This window comes from Mycteria americana, chromosome 9, assembly GCF_035582795.1.
Source record: "Mycteria americana isolate JAX WOST 10 ecotype Jacksonville Zoo and Gardens chromosome 9, USCA_MyAme_1.0, whole genome shotgun sequence".
Taxonomy (NCBI): Eukaryota; Metazoa; Chordata; class Aves; order Ciconiiformes; family Ciconiidae; genus Mycteria; species Mycteria americana.
In genome coordinates, this window is record NC_134373.1 from 4,040,622 (window position 1) to 4,057,280 (window position 16,659).

At 50.4% G+C, this 16,659-nt stretch overlaps 1 protein-coding gene across 2 annotated transcripts in view; it reads right to left on the reverse strand.

Annotated features, from left to right (window-relative positions):
• Nucleotides 1–10,635: 10,635 nt before the first annotated feature.
• Nucleotides 10,636–16,659, reverse strand: part of VWC2L (von Willebrand factor C domain containing 2 like) — a 55,555-nt gene continuing 49,531 nt past the window's right edge. Inside the window, exon 4 of one of the 2 annotated variants that reach the window (XM_075512048.1) lies at nt 10,636–11,872. In XM_075512048.1, the coding sequence (XP_075368163.1) occupies nt 11,724–11,872 (149 nt within the window). In that variant the 3' untranslated portion in view covers nt 10,636–11,723. The remainder of the gene's footprint in view (nt 11,873–16,659) is intronic. The other variant, XM_075512051.1, reaches the window with a different exon arrangement.

Genomic DNA, 16,659 nt, shown 5'->3' on the forward strand with positions numbered 1-16,659 from the left:
TCCCTGAGTTACTGCAATCAGCAATGAAAAGGTATGCAGCACACGTGCACAGAGGTAATTTCAATATTTGACACTACCGAGCATATCTTTATGAAGGGCTTTTGTATTCGCAACTGTATGCCCTGCTTTCCATAGGGCCCCAGCGAGGTGCTGCGTGGAACAGGCTTTGCAGTGGCAATGCATTTGCATGGCCCTCACTCATGCTGCAGATTCGTCATGCTGCTGGTTGCTTCACCACCCCTGCTCTCGCCTTCTGGATGGTTCCTTACTTACTTCTTCCAGGTAGCTGGAGAAATTTTCTCTGACACTGGTTCACGCTGGTACAGAAGAGCAGGACACTGCAAGAGCTCCCAGAGGGCTCCGCAACATGTGATGGGTGAGTCTGCAACAGCACACAAGCCCAGCCATGCTCCAGCCATGCTCCAGCCATGGTGCAGGCATGGTCCAGCCCCTCAGAGACACCCGGCAGCCAGTCTGCCACTGCACTGGGATGGCTGGTGTGCGTGAGATGTAGAGGAGGCTCACGGGAGTGAAAAATAAGGTGGTGTTTCTGGAAACAGTGCGTGGCATAGACGGCGTGTGCACATTGCCATCATGCTTTTTGTGGATTTCTAGCGAACCTTTCCCAATTATATTGGAGGCCTACATAGGTATTGTATCTCTGCTATTAAATAGCAGGGAAATCTGCCTAGAAAGAGGTCCCAGCTGCTTCAGTAAGTGTCCAAACGCCTTTGGTCACATCAGGAGCTCTCCTAGAAGGAGTGAGGGGAGCAAAATGGATGGGGGTGATTTGCTGTAAGTTTTCTCATGCAGGTTTGAAAAGGACAGAAACATTTGACCTCTGTGAGGAGAAGCTGCTACTCGTGTCCTCGCAGGGCTTTTTACGCACGTGACCCTAATGGGCTTCCTAACTGGTTTGTTACGAATTCATATGCTTCCAAAATGGCCCGGTTGGATCATGCAATGCCGAGGTGACCCTACAACCTCTTGGGAATAAGGCACCAGGAGAACTTGAATTACAGGTTAGTCATTTTCCCATCGAATATATCACAGGCTGAAAGCTTTATGACTTCAGAGCTTACTGTATTAATTTTATGCATGAGTGCTTTATTTTTGCCATATGAAATATATCACTGGCTTACTAGAGCAAAATATCATTAGACCTGGAAAGGGATTTGGTCACTTACACTTTGTCACCAAGGATCATTGCACATAGATTATGTAGGGCTGTACTGTGCCATTTCTCATGTGTTTATTAAGTGATTATAAATATCGAACAGCATGCCTTCAGGGGACACTTGAGATCTGTTATTGTAGCAACATTTCATTTAGAAAGATGGCACACACGCGGTGATTTGTGCCTTGGGAGGGTCTGTCAAAGGGTTTGCCTGATGAGAAGACAGAGGTAGCCCGTTCTGCCTCAAAGCAGCTCTCCTTCGTTGTTTTTAGTCTTGGCCGTTACCGTTGTGCGTCTTCTCTCATTCTGGTGGCACATCCTGGTGGCTGGCATCGAGGACAGGATCCTGAGACATCCAGAGTCCAGCCCTGGCTGTGCCGGAGCCCTTGACTAAATCACATCAAACTACTTTGTGTCCTGTGGTTTTCTCTATCTCAGTTCAGGATGTCAATCTTGAAAACACCACAAACTTGACTTTCCAGAGTGCTAAGCCCTCAGAATCTTTATTGTTCCAATGATAATGAATGGGTTTTGTATGTGATGCCCTAAAACACATCTGTTTACCTTGAACATTCAACCTGCTTCCACACAAGCCAGGGGAAAAGAGCCTATGGACATACCGATGGCTGAGGGACAACTGTGTCCCACCTGCTTGAGGCCTTGGTGGCACTTCCCATGGCCTGATGCTGTGTAGGAGTCCACCTTGGGGTTCTTCCACTCCTCAACCTCCGAGACTAAAGAGACTCCCCACCTCTAGACTTTGCTTTCCATTTGCTGTCAAGACTGCCGGTGAGCTGACGTCTCGAGTCAAGTTTTCAGAAGAGCTCTGTTCCTCTCCGGTCACTGCAGTAGGTTTGATTTTTCCACAAAAAATTAACTTGTAAAGCATCTGCATGAGGGTTCGTGAAGGCTGGGCCTCTTCTGGAAAATGATGCTTCTTTAGGTCCCTTCTTTTCATTTAAAATTTTATATTAAAATGTTTCCGCTGGGTATGTAAAGCACAACCTGAAAACGTAGCTGTTCTCCATTTCTGGATTTCCACTTATCACTGAACAACACCGGCTCACTTTTGATTAAGTGATCCACAGAAGAAAAAACCCTGCTATCTGCCTCTTAAATATTAATTAATGCTTCTGTCATTCATTAATGAAAAAGACCGAGATGAGAAGAAATAGGTGAGCAGTAAAGAGCCGCATAAATTCACCAACAAAACTGACAGAAATCTGCAATAGTGTTCTGAGACTGAGTACACCGAGAAACGGGGTAAAAATGATTTGTGACCAGGAGAAGGAGGAATTTCCTTGTGTTACATGACTGCGTGCTTTTATTAGTTTGATGATGTACAGTGGGGCTATTTCTCTTGGAAATGGCTTTTTGGTTAACATTTCATTTTCCTTCCCAAAGTTAGCTCTCGCTAGCAGCGATATGAAACACAGCTCCCTGCAATTGGCTATCCCCGAGCTTTATTAATACCACTTGTTGTTGTAAATGATCTATTTCAGAACAAGTAATAAAGCTCTTGTTTTGCAGGTAAGCAAGCCCTCGCCCTTTATCGCATGGCATTGCCACAGCAGGGGAAGAATGAAAAATCTGTTAATAAAAAAATAATAAGAATAGAACTCATAAGACATTGCATCGATAGTTATATCACTTTTAGACCAGCTGCTTCTCTTTAGGAATTTGAGGCCGTGCACTAATTTAATATAACTAAATTGGCCCGGTTTTTGATGTGATCTATCCTACTAATACCGCATTTCCAGCCGTTGTCACTTTGATATTACACGGTGTATCCAAATAACAGTGTCTGGAAACCTACCCAGTTCACTTTTACCTGCAAAAGGCACAAGTTTCCAGGGTCAGAGAGGTGGTGCGGATTAGCCGGCATCGGATTAACGTACGTTTATCACCAAATAGATATGAGAAAATTGGACTGAGTGGCCTGTTGCTCGTACCCCTGGGAATAATTTCAGCATGGTGAATGGAGCTGTTAAGATCAGGGCTGGGGAATGGCAAGAGACTCCCGGTGTTGCTGGATGTAGCATCTTTGCCCTTTTTCTCCCTTGCATCTTCTCCAGGAGCAGACTCTGGTCCAAATTTGTGCCTGTTTGAAGGCAAGGTGGCTCAGCTGTTTTAGTTTTCCTTTCTTTTCATGTTTTCTAACCTCCCCAACTTCTTTTTTCTCTTTATTGGTAACACAAAGGCTGTGACACCTCAACATTTCCCTAGGACAAGGCTCCAGCACTGTTGCCCACTGGCTGCCCCTCCACATGGAGGTAGCTAAATCTTTGCTATGTGTTATATTCCTATGGGTGTTTCTATTCCCTCTCAAAACCTAAGGCCAAAATGCCCCTTGTCGGGTAGTACCCAAGAAAAGTCTCTCGGATGAAAGGACAGAACGTCTGTGGTGCACGTGGATTTCTCTAAATCTTCTCTCCACCCTGCTCAAGGTTGGTGGTGCAATGGGCCAGGCCTGGCCAGTGAAACTTTTCTTGCTGGGTAACTCCTTCAAAGGATGTGTGTCTGCTTCACTGGTCAAAAATTCAGATATGCATCCAGCTAAATTTCTATTTCTTCACTGACCTACAGGAGAAAACTCCTGTATTTCTGCTACAAGGCATCAGAGTCACTGGCAACATACAAACATTGGGTGAGTTTGGCCTAGGAAATGATGGTTTGGGTCGGTGGTCCACTTTCTCAGAACCAGAAGGACGGAGCCCAGGTTGCCGCTAGCAATTTTGGTGAGAGATGGGAACGCAAATGATGCATCGGTCCCCAAGCTCCAGCTGGATGGAGGACCAGCCTTGTATCTTCTCGGAAGCACCCAAGAGGAGCAGGCAGGAAAACCCCATCGTCTCATGGCACTTGTGGTATCTCCACCTCATGGGATTAATGGTATCTCCACTTTTCCCGCGCTGTCCACTACCCCAGGGGGACTCTTTCACCATCAGGGAAATTTTAAGTGGTTGCAAAGGGTTGTCTTTCCCTACGTGCCTCCTGCTCCCTGCCTGAGGCACCTGCGCCTCCTTCCATGTGTTGTTTTTCACGCTGCTGACAAAACCAGTAGGATTCAGGATGGGCTGAAATATCCCGTGGGGCTTCACAGCATGATAACAAACACGCTTTATTCTCCAGGCACGTCTCCATTTGCTTTCTCTTCACGCTGGCAGGGTGAAGAGGGGCAACGCTACTGTTTGTTTAGAGACGCAATTAGCCCAAGCGCGCAGGCCTGCAGCAAGCCAAGAGGATAACCTTGAATCCGGAGAAAGTTAGGGGAAATTTAAAGCCATCTGCAGCTCCAATGGGTCCCCGCGCACCCCTTTCGCACGCAGTTTCTATTCATGCTGCTAAAGTGCCAGAAGATATGCAATACAATGGGAAATTGCTTCTTTGGGTATCGTAGCATCTTGACTTAGAAGTGCTTTAACCTTGGCCTCATGCTTCCTGCGGGGCCTGTTGTCTTTGCTGCAGAAGTACTGACACCGGCCAGGAACGTGTAGGATTTTTCATCTGAGTAAAATTAAAACCCGAAACCTTTACCATCCTCTCGATGCCAGACATGCTCTACCTGCATTAACTTGAGCTTAATGGACTGCAAAACGAGCAGTTCAGCATGTATGGGAGTGGATTATTTGCAGGAGAGCAAGTTCCTCACATTTTTCACCTGCTTCCTTGGAGTTCTGCCTTCCAAACGATTTTTCCAAAAACGATATGATTTTTCCAAAACTCCCTAGGCTGGGATTTGCCTGTTTCTCCAAACACAGGGCCAAGCCACCGCTGAAACACCTGAAGGGATAACCCGTGGGGGTAACAGGATAATCCCTATGGGTAACCAGACCGGGGAGTTGAAGAGAACCAGCCGTTCCTCTTCAAACCTTCATGGGTTATCGCCATAAAGAGAACAGCAGCGTGAAACATTGTGTGTGTATGTTGTAATGACCAAAAGTACCTTGACTGTGTCCTTCTCAGTGCCAGATGCCTTACAATCTAAATGAGCATCTTTAATAGTGGCATTAATTATTATTGAAATCCTGCTCTGTCCCACTGAAACAAGCCTAATAGCTCAGGCTCGCTCTTTCTCTGGCTCCCTCCGTTCCCCAGGTCGCCGTCTCCTGTATCTGCAGCAAACATCCGAAAGTCACACGGCAAAGGGTCCTTTCACCCGACGGGTTGGGCCGCCGAAGTGGAGAGACCACCGGAGAGCTGACTCTGCAGAGCCCTGTGCCGGCCAGCTGAGCAGAAAGCACTCTGCATTGCCTTGAGGACACGGCTCTGAGATGGGGTCGGGCGCGGGTGCCAGCTCCAGGGATGCTGCACAGGCCATGGCTTGGAAGGGCTGTGTTGGGAAGGACACCCTGAAACTGTCAGAGAATGTCTCGCGGTGCTGCTCTACCCACCCTCTTGTCTTCTTCTAAGGAAAGCCCAGTGCCAAGAAAATATCGACTGGCAACTCCCAGGGACGCAGATAACTAATTAATTGGTGACCCCAGAGGAACCGGCGTGGTCAGGGGACATGAACTCCCTGAGAAAGGAGAGGCTTTGTCCCTCTCTTGCTGAACGGCCATCAATAAGGAGAGGCTTTGTCCCTCTCTTGCTGAACGGCCATCAATAACACCCAAACTGGCTGCCTGCCCAAAAGCTGAGGCCGTCTGTGCGGATGGGTGCAACCATCGCACATCCGCCTGGCCTCGGCGGGGAGGACACCAGCCAGCTCTGTGCCATCCCAAAGGAGCCTGACTTACCTTTCTTGTGGTGTTTTGTCTTTCCTTCCAATTCCCTGGTACGTAATTATCCCTTTTTTCTAGGCTTGCACATCCTGCCTCCAGAAAAATGCCACATCTTGGCAATGGATTATTCTTCCCTGCCTTGGGCTGGTCATGTACACAAAGCACAGTAAGGCCCCAAATAATATTTTATATGGCTTAATATGGGTCCCTTGGCTACATCAGGGCCTCTGATTGTTGTTTACTTACGGGATATTGGTGCTGACCTGCCTGTTCCCCATTTCACCGACCGTCAGCACGCATGTCCATGGGTGGAGGAAAGGGAATTGCCAAAAGGAGCGATTCAGTGACCAAGGGCAGTTACTTGGGTTAAGATGATATGTTGTAGGGATTTCTGTGGATCTCAGGTGCTTTTTTTTTTTTTTCCATGTGGAGCTGCTGGAAAAAAAATACCAACCATCTAGTCTGTGCTCCTCTGCTATTTATTCAGATGCCAAGCTGTGGCCTTGGTGGCTAAAGGGTTTCCAAGGCAGAGAGTCTGCTTCTGTCTAGGTGGCTTGGAGGGTGGACCAAGTTCATGGTTGTCCTACAAAATCCTGTGCGTTGAGAACCCCCTTGAAGAGAACTTGGAGGCTCTCCATCACCTTAGTATGTGAACCGAAATAGTTATGTTCCCAGAGCTCCTATGGCGACAGGGAAGTACGTGTCACCGTGTCGTGCTGGACATTGTCCCATGTCGGGCATTTTTGGATGCAAAGCTCTCATGCAGCTTGTGGCACCGGGGCGTTGCTGGCTCTCCTGGGAGCACGCAGGAAGGGTGCGCCTGAGCGGGGGCATGAACTGGCATCTTCTGAGAGCAGAGCTCTTTTAGATACTGAAGTCAGTCATGGTAAAAAGATATTTTCCCTAAAAAGAAAACCTCTGAAAACGTAGGAAGTATATCTGCGAATACAAATATATACGTATGGTATATTAAATATATAAATACAGGCACTTACTTCCTTTCCATGAGCTCTATTCCTTGTGTTTTAGAAGCTAACCTTCCACACTACAAAGGAAGGTGGATGTTTGATAAATTTTCATTTTCTATATTGACTTGCTGTTGCAAAAACATGTAATTTCGCTATATAAAAGGCAATATTCATTCGCTATACATTCACATGGGCCCTCTTTTCCCTTTAACAGCCACCAAAGAGAAACAGATTATTGCTCATGCTGCGCTGGAAGATGAGGATTTGCTCTTTGCCTTTACATTTAGCAGAGCTGGGGCTGAATAGGGCTTGCTGCAGCGGATCCGGCATCCCCGCCGGCCGGGACAGCCGAGCCAGATGGGACTCGACTCGTTATGTGCCACTGGAGCCATCACATGCTGCTGACTCAGGAGCGCTGGTGCTCAGCATCCCGGTACTGCGTGGAGCCGTCTGGGCGGGATGGTGGGGTGGAGAGTACCCAAAGTCCAGGTTTTTTCCCAGCCTTAGCCTGGTTTTGAGCGTGCCTTGCAGGCTCCTTGGGGGAGAACGACATTGCCCTGCTGATGCTCCGCAGGTGATCCGGAGCTGACACAGCTCCCCCCCGGGGTGTGCAGGAAATAATCCCGTAATTATAAAATAATCTTGGGTATGGCATATTAATGAGGACGGTGATGCTCTCGGGGTGGGCTTTCCCACTGCTTGGAGGAGGAGGGAGGCTGTACACAGCTGCTGCCCTTTGGGGGTAAAAAATGGCATCAAAGCGAGACTTGGTGTAAGGCACCCCAGGAGGAAGGATCGCCTTTCTGGCTCTGGGCGCGTTTCTTCTGCAAAATTCACTGTTACCCCTGCTGAAGGTGTTGCCTCTAAGCTATCCACTCTCTGACCCGCTCTTTTGCTTCAGTTCGAGACCTTTTGGCTCCCTTCTCTATCCACGTCTCCTAGGCTGTATCGTTCCTCTCTCTCCTCCTGCTGTCCTCTTTATCCCTCATCTTTCCAACCCATCAACTCCACCTTCCCCTGCTTTCTGCCCTACCAAGCCCCCTGCTCTTCTCTCTACCCCTCAGCATCTTCCCTCACCTTTGTCCACCTCCTCCTCTTCTCCATCTCCCACAAATGCCTCTTGTATTTTCAAGAGTGCCAGCCCGGGGGGATGGGAAGGACGGTGCCTGCAGAGGAGGTTGTGCTCCCCCATCCAATAACACATGTATCAGACACCTTTCCCTTGAGATGGCAGCCTCTGGAAGCCCAAGACGAACCTTTCAACAAGATTAAAGAGATGGTATTAATTGCTATCGATCATGGGTCAACAAATTAAATTGCATCTGCAACTGCATCTCTGAAAGGTCTAAATGAGAAGAGTAGTTAATAGGTCTGGCTGGCCCAGAGCTGTGATTAATTAAAGGGAGAAATGAACTAAAACATTAAAAAAAAAAAAAAAACCCAGCAGAAAGGAAGGAGATTGAGATGAGGCTGAAACTCTGGTTCAGAAAAAAAATAGTGTATCTGTAGAGAGCTTGGTGGGATTTCAATTCTGGATCCACCCTGTCTGGCCTGAGATGGGCTGCTGCGAAGCAGCGCTGGTGCTGATGATGTTCAGGGCTGTTGCAGGGCTGCAATAGCCCTGGGCTACGTTCAGGGCTACGTTCAGGGCTGTCCCAAGCACCCCAGGTGCTGTGGGAACACTGCCCACCCGCAACCCGTGACTCCCCCACGCAGACCCCCAGAAAAGCCGATCTGTGCCCATCGCTCCTCCTCGCGACCCCGTCGCCTTGGTGCTCGGGGAAAGCAACAGGATCCCTCAGCGGGACCACGTGCCTAACGCTGCTGGATTCAGGGGATCGGATCCCTTCTACAGTCCGAGCCAGCGTCTCGTGGAGACCTCACAGAAACATCTGCGATGGGATCTGCAGGGCTTCCCCCTCATCTCACCCAAACGCATGCTCCAGCTCACTCCGCGTGACCCTTGGGGCATCCCCCTGCCATCAGCTTTTTTTTTTTTTTTTTCCTTTTGTTTTTAGATTCAACGCCCTGGAAGGATGAGGGGGAAAAAAAAAAGAGCATCCCTATGTTGCTTAGCAATCCCACTTGCCGTAGATCCTGCTCTTCCTGCTCCCGCCCTGTGCGGCGGCCGGCACCACAGCATCCCGGTGGGAGCCGGGAGTAAAGTACTCCTGGGTGGGAATAAGGGCGCTACCGCGACTCCTTGGGAAATAATGAAGTAGCACAGCACGGAACGGAGATGGTGCTTAGTTAATAATGAAGAAAATAATAATATGTGGCACGTATAGTGCTGTACTTGTTCCAAGCACTGTACAAACATTAACTACAGTAATTAAGCTGTAATTAATTAGAGTAACTACTAATCAGTGTAAATAATGATGCATCTGGAGGTACCAAATGGAATTTGTGAACTGAAAGCAAATTTCCATGTTCAGGAAATGGCATCCAATATAAAATGGCACCAGAAAAAGGCAAAAACATACGGAGGTTAAAGCGGGAGCCGGGGAGGCGTGTTGGTCCGCGACGGCTCCCCAGAAGGGAACCCCGCTTTGGCAGGGATCTTGCGAGGAAGCAAAGCTGATGTACTGAGGTACTGCCCAGGAGCTCCCTGGGCAACCCGTCCCATCCCTAGGACTTCAGCAGCCGCTTCCAGGCTCCAAGCCCGCTGCTCCCACCCCCGCTGCCCTCCTGCGCTCACCAGCGCTGCAGGGAGCCGGGGCTGGAGCAAGGGGTGGGACGGGGAATTCGGAGCTGAGGGGAGAAGATCAGCAGAGTAAAATACGCCACAAATATATAATTTGGGGGGGGGGTGGGGGGTGTTTGCTGGTTCACACACTTTATATTTAACAAAATAATTTTTTAATAATATAGTCTTTTACACATCAAATATTGTTTCTAGACCCCCCCCATTTTTTACAGAATAGTTGTGGTTTTTTTTTTTTCTCACTAGTTTCAGGCACGCTATTGTTTGAAAATTTTGAAACCGGATAGTCATTGACAGGCAACAGCTTACAGAGAAATGTGGCGATGACTTCTTTAATGGTACCAGTTCAAATCGCAGGAAGCCAATGCTCAGCCGAAATACGGCAATCGCTGTGCCAGCGCTCGTCCTACGCCCTGCCCTCGGGTAAAACGCAAAAATGGGGAAGAAATAAAGATATAAAGGCAACAGTGTGCATAAACCGAGACCGACCGTGCTGATCCACTTTGGTGGAGGATGCTGTAAGGAGGATTTGCTGCCGTCGCTGTTAACAGCAGGTGCTGGACCGAAGCCTGAACACAATAAGCACCGTTGCCCTAAGGGCCATGGCCAAAAAGCAGCAAATCAAGCGTGGACAGTGATGGGGAAGGCTCCTGCGCTCACCTGGGCAGGGCAGAGCAGGGAAATGACATTGGTGGCTTTCCTCTCACAGTATCGCTTGGAAGCCGCAGCCTGAGAAAACAAGAGGTGCCGAAAAGCCCGAAGGGGACCCTTCCTCGGAGCGATGGACGCTGCTGGCAGGGACCGCAGGGACCTCTCCTCCCAGCAGGCAGGCACGTAGCTATTTTCTGGAGAGACCCTTCACCAGGAGCCGATTCCCACGGACGCGGCCAGCCCGTCCCCAGCCCCCCGTGCACCCTGGCTTGCTTTATCCCCAGCAGTACAGGACTGGGGGAGAGCCAGGGCAGCTCCCTCGCCCGGCAGCAAAGGGTCCTACCCGCCAGCTGAGCCGCTTTAGTGGTGGCAACAGTGATGGGACGTCGCTGGAAACCTCCCTAGGGGTGATGGGCAGACAGGGGATCAGATATTTTAATTCTGGCTCGCCACGGCCGGGTCCCGCTGTCGTTGAAGTCAATGCAACGCCCTTGGCTCCAGCGAGAGCAGCCTTGGCGCCGGCAAAACAGGGATGGGGCAAGGCAGGCGAACGCCTGCTCAGCCCACGAGCTGGCGGAGCCTCGGCAGAGCTGGACCCTCTTCCCTTTGCTCCGCCACCGACGCCCCAGCCAGGCAGCACACGGAGACAACCCAGGGAAGATGCTGCTTTCTTGGTGCCTTTCCAAGGCTTTCTGGCTCGCCGCCCCCGCCTGCCCGCGCAGCCGGTGTTGGCTCTGGCTCTGATCAAGGTCAGGGTGACTGTGTAAGTGTCTTCGACTTTATTGTCCCCACTCAGTGGAGAAAGTGTAACACAGATACAGCTTGTGTCTTGCGTGTCCGGTCGTATACCTGTGCATCTACCTCAGTCCTTCTGCAGGTTACATTCCAGTCGGGTTTTTTTTAACCCCTTCCTCCCCTTTTAATTTCTACCTCCCTCCTGTCTTTACTGGCCCCCCCCCTTTATAGACACGATAAAAACGATCCATCGCTTCACTCATAGCTGTATTGCCCCGACGATCCCAGCTTAGGAAGAGGCTTTAAAGAAAAATAAAAAAATCACAATAGCAAAAAAACCTTAAATAAATAAATGTGAAAACCCCACGATCCACATTGTAGAAAGTGAGAGCGGTGAATCGATCGGCGTCTCGGCGGCGTCACCAGTCCAAGAACTTGCGGGGGCCGTTTTTGCTTTCTCCTCCCCAAATCTGACCACCGCATCCCTATCAAGCACTGATAATTACAAAAGCAGAGTAGATACCTAGATACCGGTTACATAGTGTGTAAAGCGAGAGAAGAGCAGGAGAAGGGGGAGAGGGAAACCCTTCCCCGCGAGTAAAATCTCTGCTTGTGTGAAAACCTCCCAGGTTTTGCTGGTGACCCTGTTGCAGCTGGCGGGCGGTCGGACGCATGTGCAGCATCGAAGCCATTCCTTCATTGTCGTCGTCGTCGTCATCGGCGGGCTGTTAGCCCGGCGGTGCCGCTGGCGGGGGGTTTTGCCGCTACAGAGCCTGCTTGCCCTGGCACTCGCGCTTGGAGCACTGCGCCGGCTTCCACCAGTCCCCGTTGTGGCAGTGGCAGATGTTGCAGTCGTCCACCTTCACTTCAATGCCGGCGGGAATTATCGTGGTTCCTGCAAAGCAGTTCGGACCTGCAAAAACACATGGGAGTAACAGAAATAAATACTTTTTTTGTTTGTTTTTAAATTGGGTGTAGCAGCTCTGCTGTAAGCGCCTGGGAGCAGGCAGGCGCTCAGCCCCAGCCCCTCGCTGTGCTCCGGCTGCAACCTCGCCGCTGCCGAAATCAGCAGCGACTCTCCCAGCTTTGCCCCACAGCCATCACTTGTCTCAGGGGTTTTTTTGTGCCCTCAGGCACTAAATAAAAAAAAAATGGCCTTGAAACTTTCCTTCTCCTGTTTTTGTACCCAACCACTAGTACAAATGGCATCGGATGCCCCATTGAGGCACCCAGCTTTTACTACTCAGTTGCCCACTACTTTAGTATCGCTTTCTCCTAAGATTTAGCTGCGAGACGGACAAGACCATGAGGACAAGCATCAGGACACAGACCAGCTTTCACTGCTCTAACCCGGTGAGCCTGCGCTGAGCTGCAGGGACCAGAGCCGATTCATCCCCAGGACTGCGGCAGCCGTGCCCGAACGCCCGGTAACCCCAGAGACCCCCACCAGCTTGGGGCTGTTAACCATAAATGGATGATGGCATCAAATTAGCAAAAATAATTCACCTCCCAAATAAGCTTTCTGATAAAATCTGGTTTTTCTCAAGGGCGATTCCTTTAATCTGCTCATTATTGGTAATTTTTTTGGCTTCTTTATTACACAATATCAAAGCTGAGCACCAAGTCAGCAAGGATCTTATTTTCCTCCTTCTCGTAAAAGCCCGGTGAATACCCGTTGCCCAGCTGTCCCTCTGCAAACCTCTCCGCCTCCCCTCTTGCTCCTGCGTTGCTTAGCGCTGGGAATTGATGTCCGAGCCAGCAGCACAGGGGAAAAAAAAATGGGGCGGTCGCATTCGTGGCATCAGGGAAGCATGAAGACATTTGGAAAGTCTCCTGTGGCTCGAGTGCTGCTCCGAAATGTCACCCCTGGGCTGGCCACCGGTTTTAATCTATGCCTCCGGTGCACAAGGCACATTCAAAAGATGAGAGCGTGTACAGGCATGAAATTAAAGGCAAGTCCTTAGTGCTTAGAATAAGGCTTAAGACTGTTTGAAAGGGAAAATAGGGTCCCTGTGTGGCTGGAAACAGGCTGAGCTGTAGCCAACCCCATGCTTGGGTCTCACCTTTTATAGTATCAGAGAACTATTCACAGAATCACAGGATCACAGGATCGTATAGGTTGGAAAAGACCTTTAAATCATCGAGTCCAGCCGTAAACCTAACACCGCCAAGCCCACCACTACACCATGTCCCTAAGCACCTCATCCAAACGTCCTTTAGATACCTCCAGGGATGGGGACTCAACCACTTCCCTGGGCAGCCTGTTCCAATGCTTGATAACCCTCTCGGTGAAGTAAAATTCCCTAATATCCAGTCTAAACCTCCCCTGGCGCAACTTGAGGCCATTTCCTCTCATGCTATCACTAGTTCATCTCGCTGATTATTAGTGCCCTGACTTTATTAAGATGCTTCTCAGGATGTTTAAGCTCAACAGGCCACGAGTTTGACAGGGCTGGGCTTAACCAGCTGCAGGCAATTCAGGTTGGTGCCGAGCCAAACGGTGCCGAATGTTGTTTGTGTCGAAGCGACCTCCCGCCTTTATTAAGGGCCTCTTCAAACGCAGATGAGCTCTACAGCAACTTTTCACATCTGTCTTAATGTAGCCACAGCAGAAGGGCCTGAGAAAGATGCCGCTGATGGCTGCTGTACCAGAATTTGGGGTGACTGGGCGTACCCCAGGGCTGCTGCTTCCTTCCACAGGCAGGACCTGGGAAGGCAGGCTGGGGTGCCGGGAAGGTCTGCGTCTCTGTGGACGGGGGATGATGCCTCCTCCTTTGCCCGGCCAGCGCACGAGTCTGTCAGGACGCCAGGAAGAAGCGGGCTTTTGCTCCAGACAAGGGAATTCAGCATCGCTTGTTGAACTAGAGTTCAGGCTACACTGGTCTGCTGGCAGTTGAGGAGCATTGCACCGGGCGTGGGGATGTTTTAAGTCTGCTTTGAGCTGGGCTTTGGGCTGGACAACCTCCAAAGGTCTCCTCCAACCTCAGTCATTCAACGGTGCAAAGAACTTCAAAGCCAGGGGTTACCAGCCAAGGACGTGCAGCGATACAGAAAAGCCGAACTCTACGTATGCACGCACACAGACTATATGTGTTTTTCTTTACATGCATGTGGTTGAAGAAGTCATGACCCATTTTGGTCACGAGCTGAAGATTTCTGAAGTTGGCATCTCTCCAGAAGACACGATCCCGGTCGGAAAGGCTGTGATCCCAACTGTGGTATTTCTCTGCGGCAACCCACTGAAGTTGTCACTTCTTCCCACGGCTCTCGGGTCCCTGCACTGGCTGCCCCGTGCCGCTGCCTGTGCTCTTCATCACAGATTTTAATTCTCTGCTTCATCAAGTCTGGTGGTGGGTGGTGTTGTGTGATGACACCCAGCACGGCCTTCGCCATCAGGTCGGCTCATTTTCTGCTGTTAAATGTCCGCCGCTCAAATGCAATGAAAATGCCAATAATTGTGGCTGGCTGTATTTAAAGTTGAAGTAAGTGCCTGTCCCTCTTTAATAGGATGCTCTGATTGCCTGCCGATGTTGGGGACGTCCAGGATGGGCAGCCTCCGCACAGCAGCTTGCTCCCAGAGCAAAAACCCCTTTTCATTAAAATTTAAACAAAAAGCTTCCTCCAGAGATTAGGGTGGCAAGGAAAAGGGAAGATTGTTTTCTCTCTTGTTGCCCTGCAGCTGCCTGTTAATCATCTCATTTGAGAAGCCAATACTGCCTCGACACCCACACGAGTCTCCAGACACAGCCTTCTCCGGGTGCTGAACGGCGGTGGATTTATAGCACCGCCGGTCTGTTCAATGTGGCTAAAAATACGCGGGAGGCCGGCGGCGACGGGAGCTGGCGTGTTTTCTCACTCTCAGGTGGGCCAACCTTCGCCACGTGGCCTGGGTTTGGGGACCCCGCGCCCTCTTCGCAGGGTTTTGGCTGCATCCCTGCGCTGAAACGCTGCAGGGGCAGAGCACAGCTCGGGGGCACGGTGAGCCGAGGGCGAGCGAGTTGGGACTGGCCAAAGGGGAACTGCAAACTGGAGAAAAGCTTATTTTTCCTTGCATCCTGCTTATCTGTCCATCCCGTAGCTGCTCCATCATGGCCACAGATGCCCTTCCTCCTCCTCCCGGCAGCCCCAGGTCCCTTCTCCCTCTTGAGCTTCCCCAGGGGGGTCATTTGGAAAATAAAGAATAAACACCCCTCATTAATGTCCCTGTCCCAGAGCTGAGAAGCAGAAAGCAGACACCGCGACAAAAAGAGAAGACGGATGAGGGGGAGGTACTAAAAGCGTCACCCATGCCTTCGAGGTCTCCGGCGGAGAGGGGATGACTCATTTTGGGGACAGCACCACAGCAGCAACGTCCCTGCCCCAGCCAAGGACATAGGGCAGCTCTGCAAAACAGTAATTAAACACTAATAATCTGCCCCTCTGATCTCTGGCATCTATCAAGCCAGGAAGGACGTGGCAAGCGCCTCTGTGTCTAACAGAAAATCCGTGGGATGCTGCCAACCCCCTCCCTTAAAGGGGCTGGGATGCTGCCCCCCCCCTCCCCAAAGAGACAGGGTGAAGGGAAGAGGAAAAATTATGGCTATTTTGGATAAATCCTAGGAACCGAAGGCTGGGAGGAACACCAGGGGACGGCCAAACCAGCCCTCGCTGAAGCAGCACCGAGCATCCCTGGGCTGGCCGGCCAAACAGCACCTGAGCACACCTAAGGCAGGAGCTGTATTCAGAGGCTGAACCGAGGGGAAAATTACAGCAAGTGGGTTTGTTTTCCTTTTTCTTGGCTTTTAGCAAAATGGATGAAAGCCTGGCTTTGAGCTCTACTGACATCTGCCCTCCTATGAGATGTTTTGCTGCCGTTTCGGGACATCCATCTCTTCTGTCAGACCTTAGTACTTTTAATTTAGGCCAACACTACCACTGCTCTGGACCTGGGTTTTTTCCCAGCACTCTCTCAAAATAGCCACCTCTGCATTGCCAGAGTGAAATGTTTTCTTTTGCCCACCACAGCAAGCTGGACGGAGCATTTTTGCACCCTCTCCTCCCCCCCCGCTATCCCCACCCCTACAGAAATGTGGATTTCAAACGGAAGGCAAAATTTACACACGCCATTTCTGCTAATTCAACTTAAATTCCCACTGACTGGAATCACTGAAATCCAATTTTCCAGCACCATCACTGTCAGCCAGCCCCTCTTTTTTCCCATCTAAATTTCTCCCACTGGAAAAGTGGATCCCGTTGGTCCAAAATGGGAGGCAGTGAGCATCGCACCCATGGCTGAGGCATGAGAAGGATGCACTCAGAGGGGGACACTGCTGAAATTTAGTTGAAAATATGCCCCAGACAAGTGGCATTTTCTATGGCAGAAGTCACCGGGGAGTTTTCCAGCGACCTTGGGTTTTATAGAGCCGACAGCTCATCCACCGCCAGCGACAACATCCAGCACCCGGGGATGCTACGGGGCTTTGCGCTGTGCCTTAGAGGAGCTGCAGCCTGTGAGGCCACCAGAAAGCAAGTCCTGCTTTTGCTCTGCAGAAGAGCTACCCAGACTCCTTAATATTTTTTTTCATCTCCCTTAGATCAACCTCCCAACGTTCCAAAGCTCAGGGCCCCAAACCCACGCTGCTGGGGACTGTCCTGAGCTCTCCCCGCTGTGGCTTCGTGCTGCTTGGAGGAGATCCTGAGACCAGGATCTGCCGAATCGAT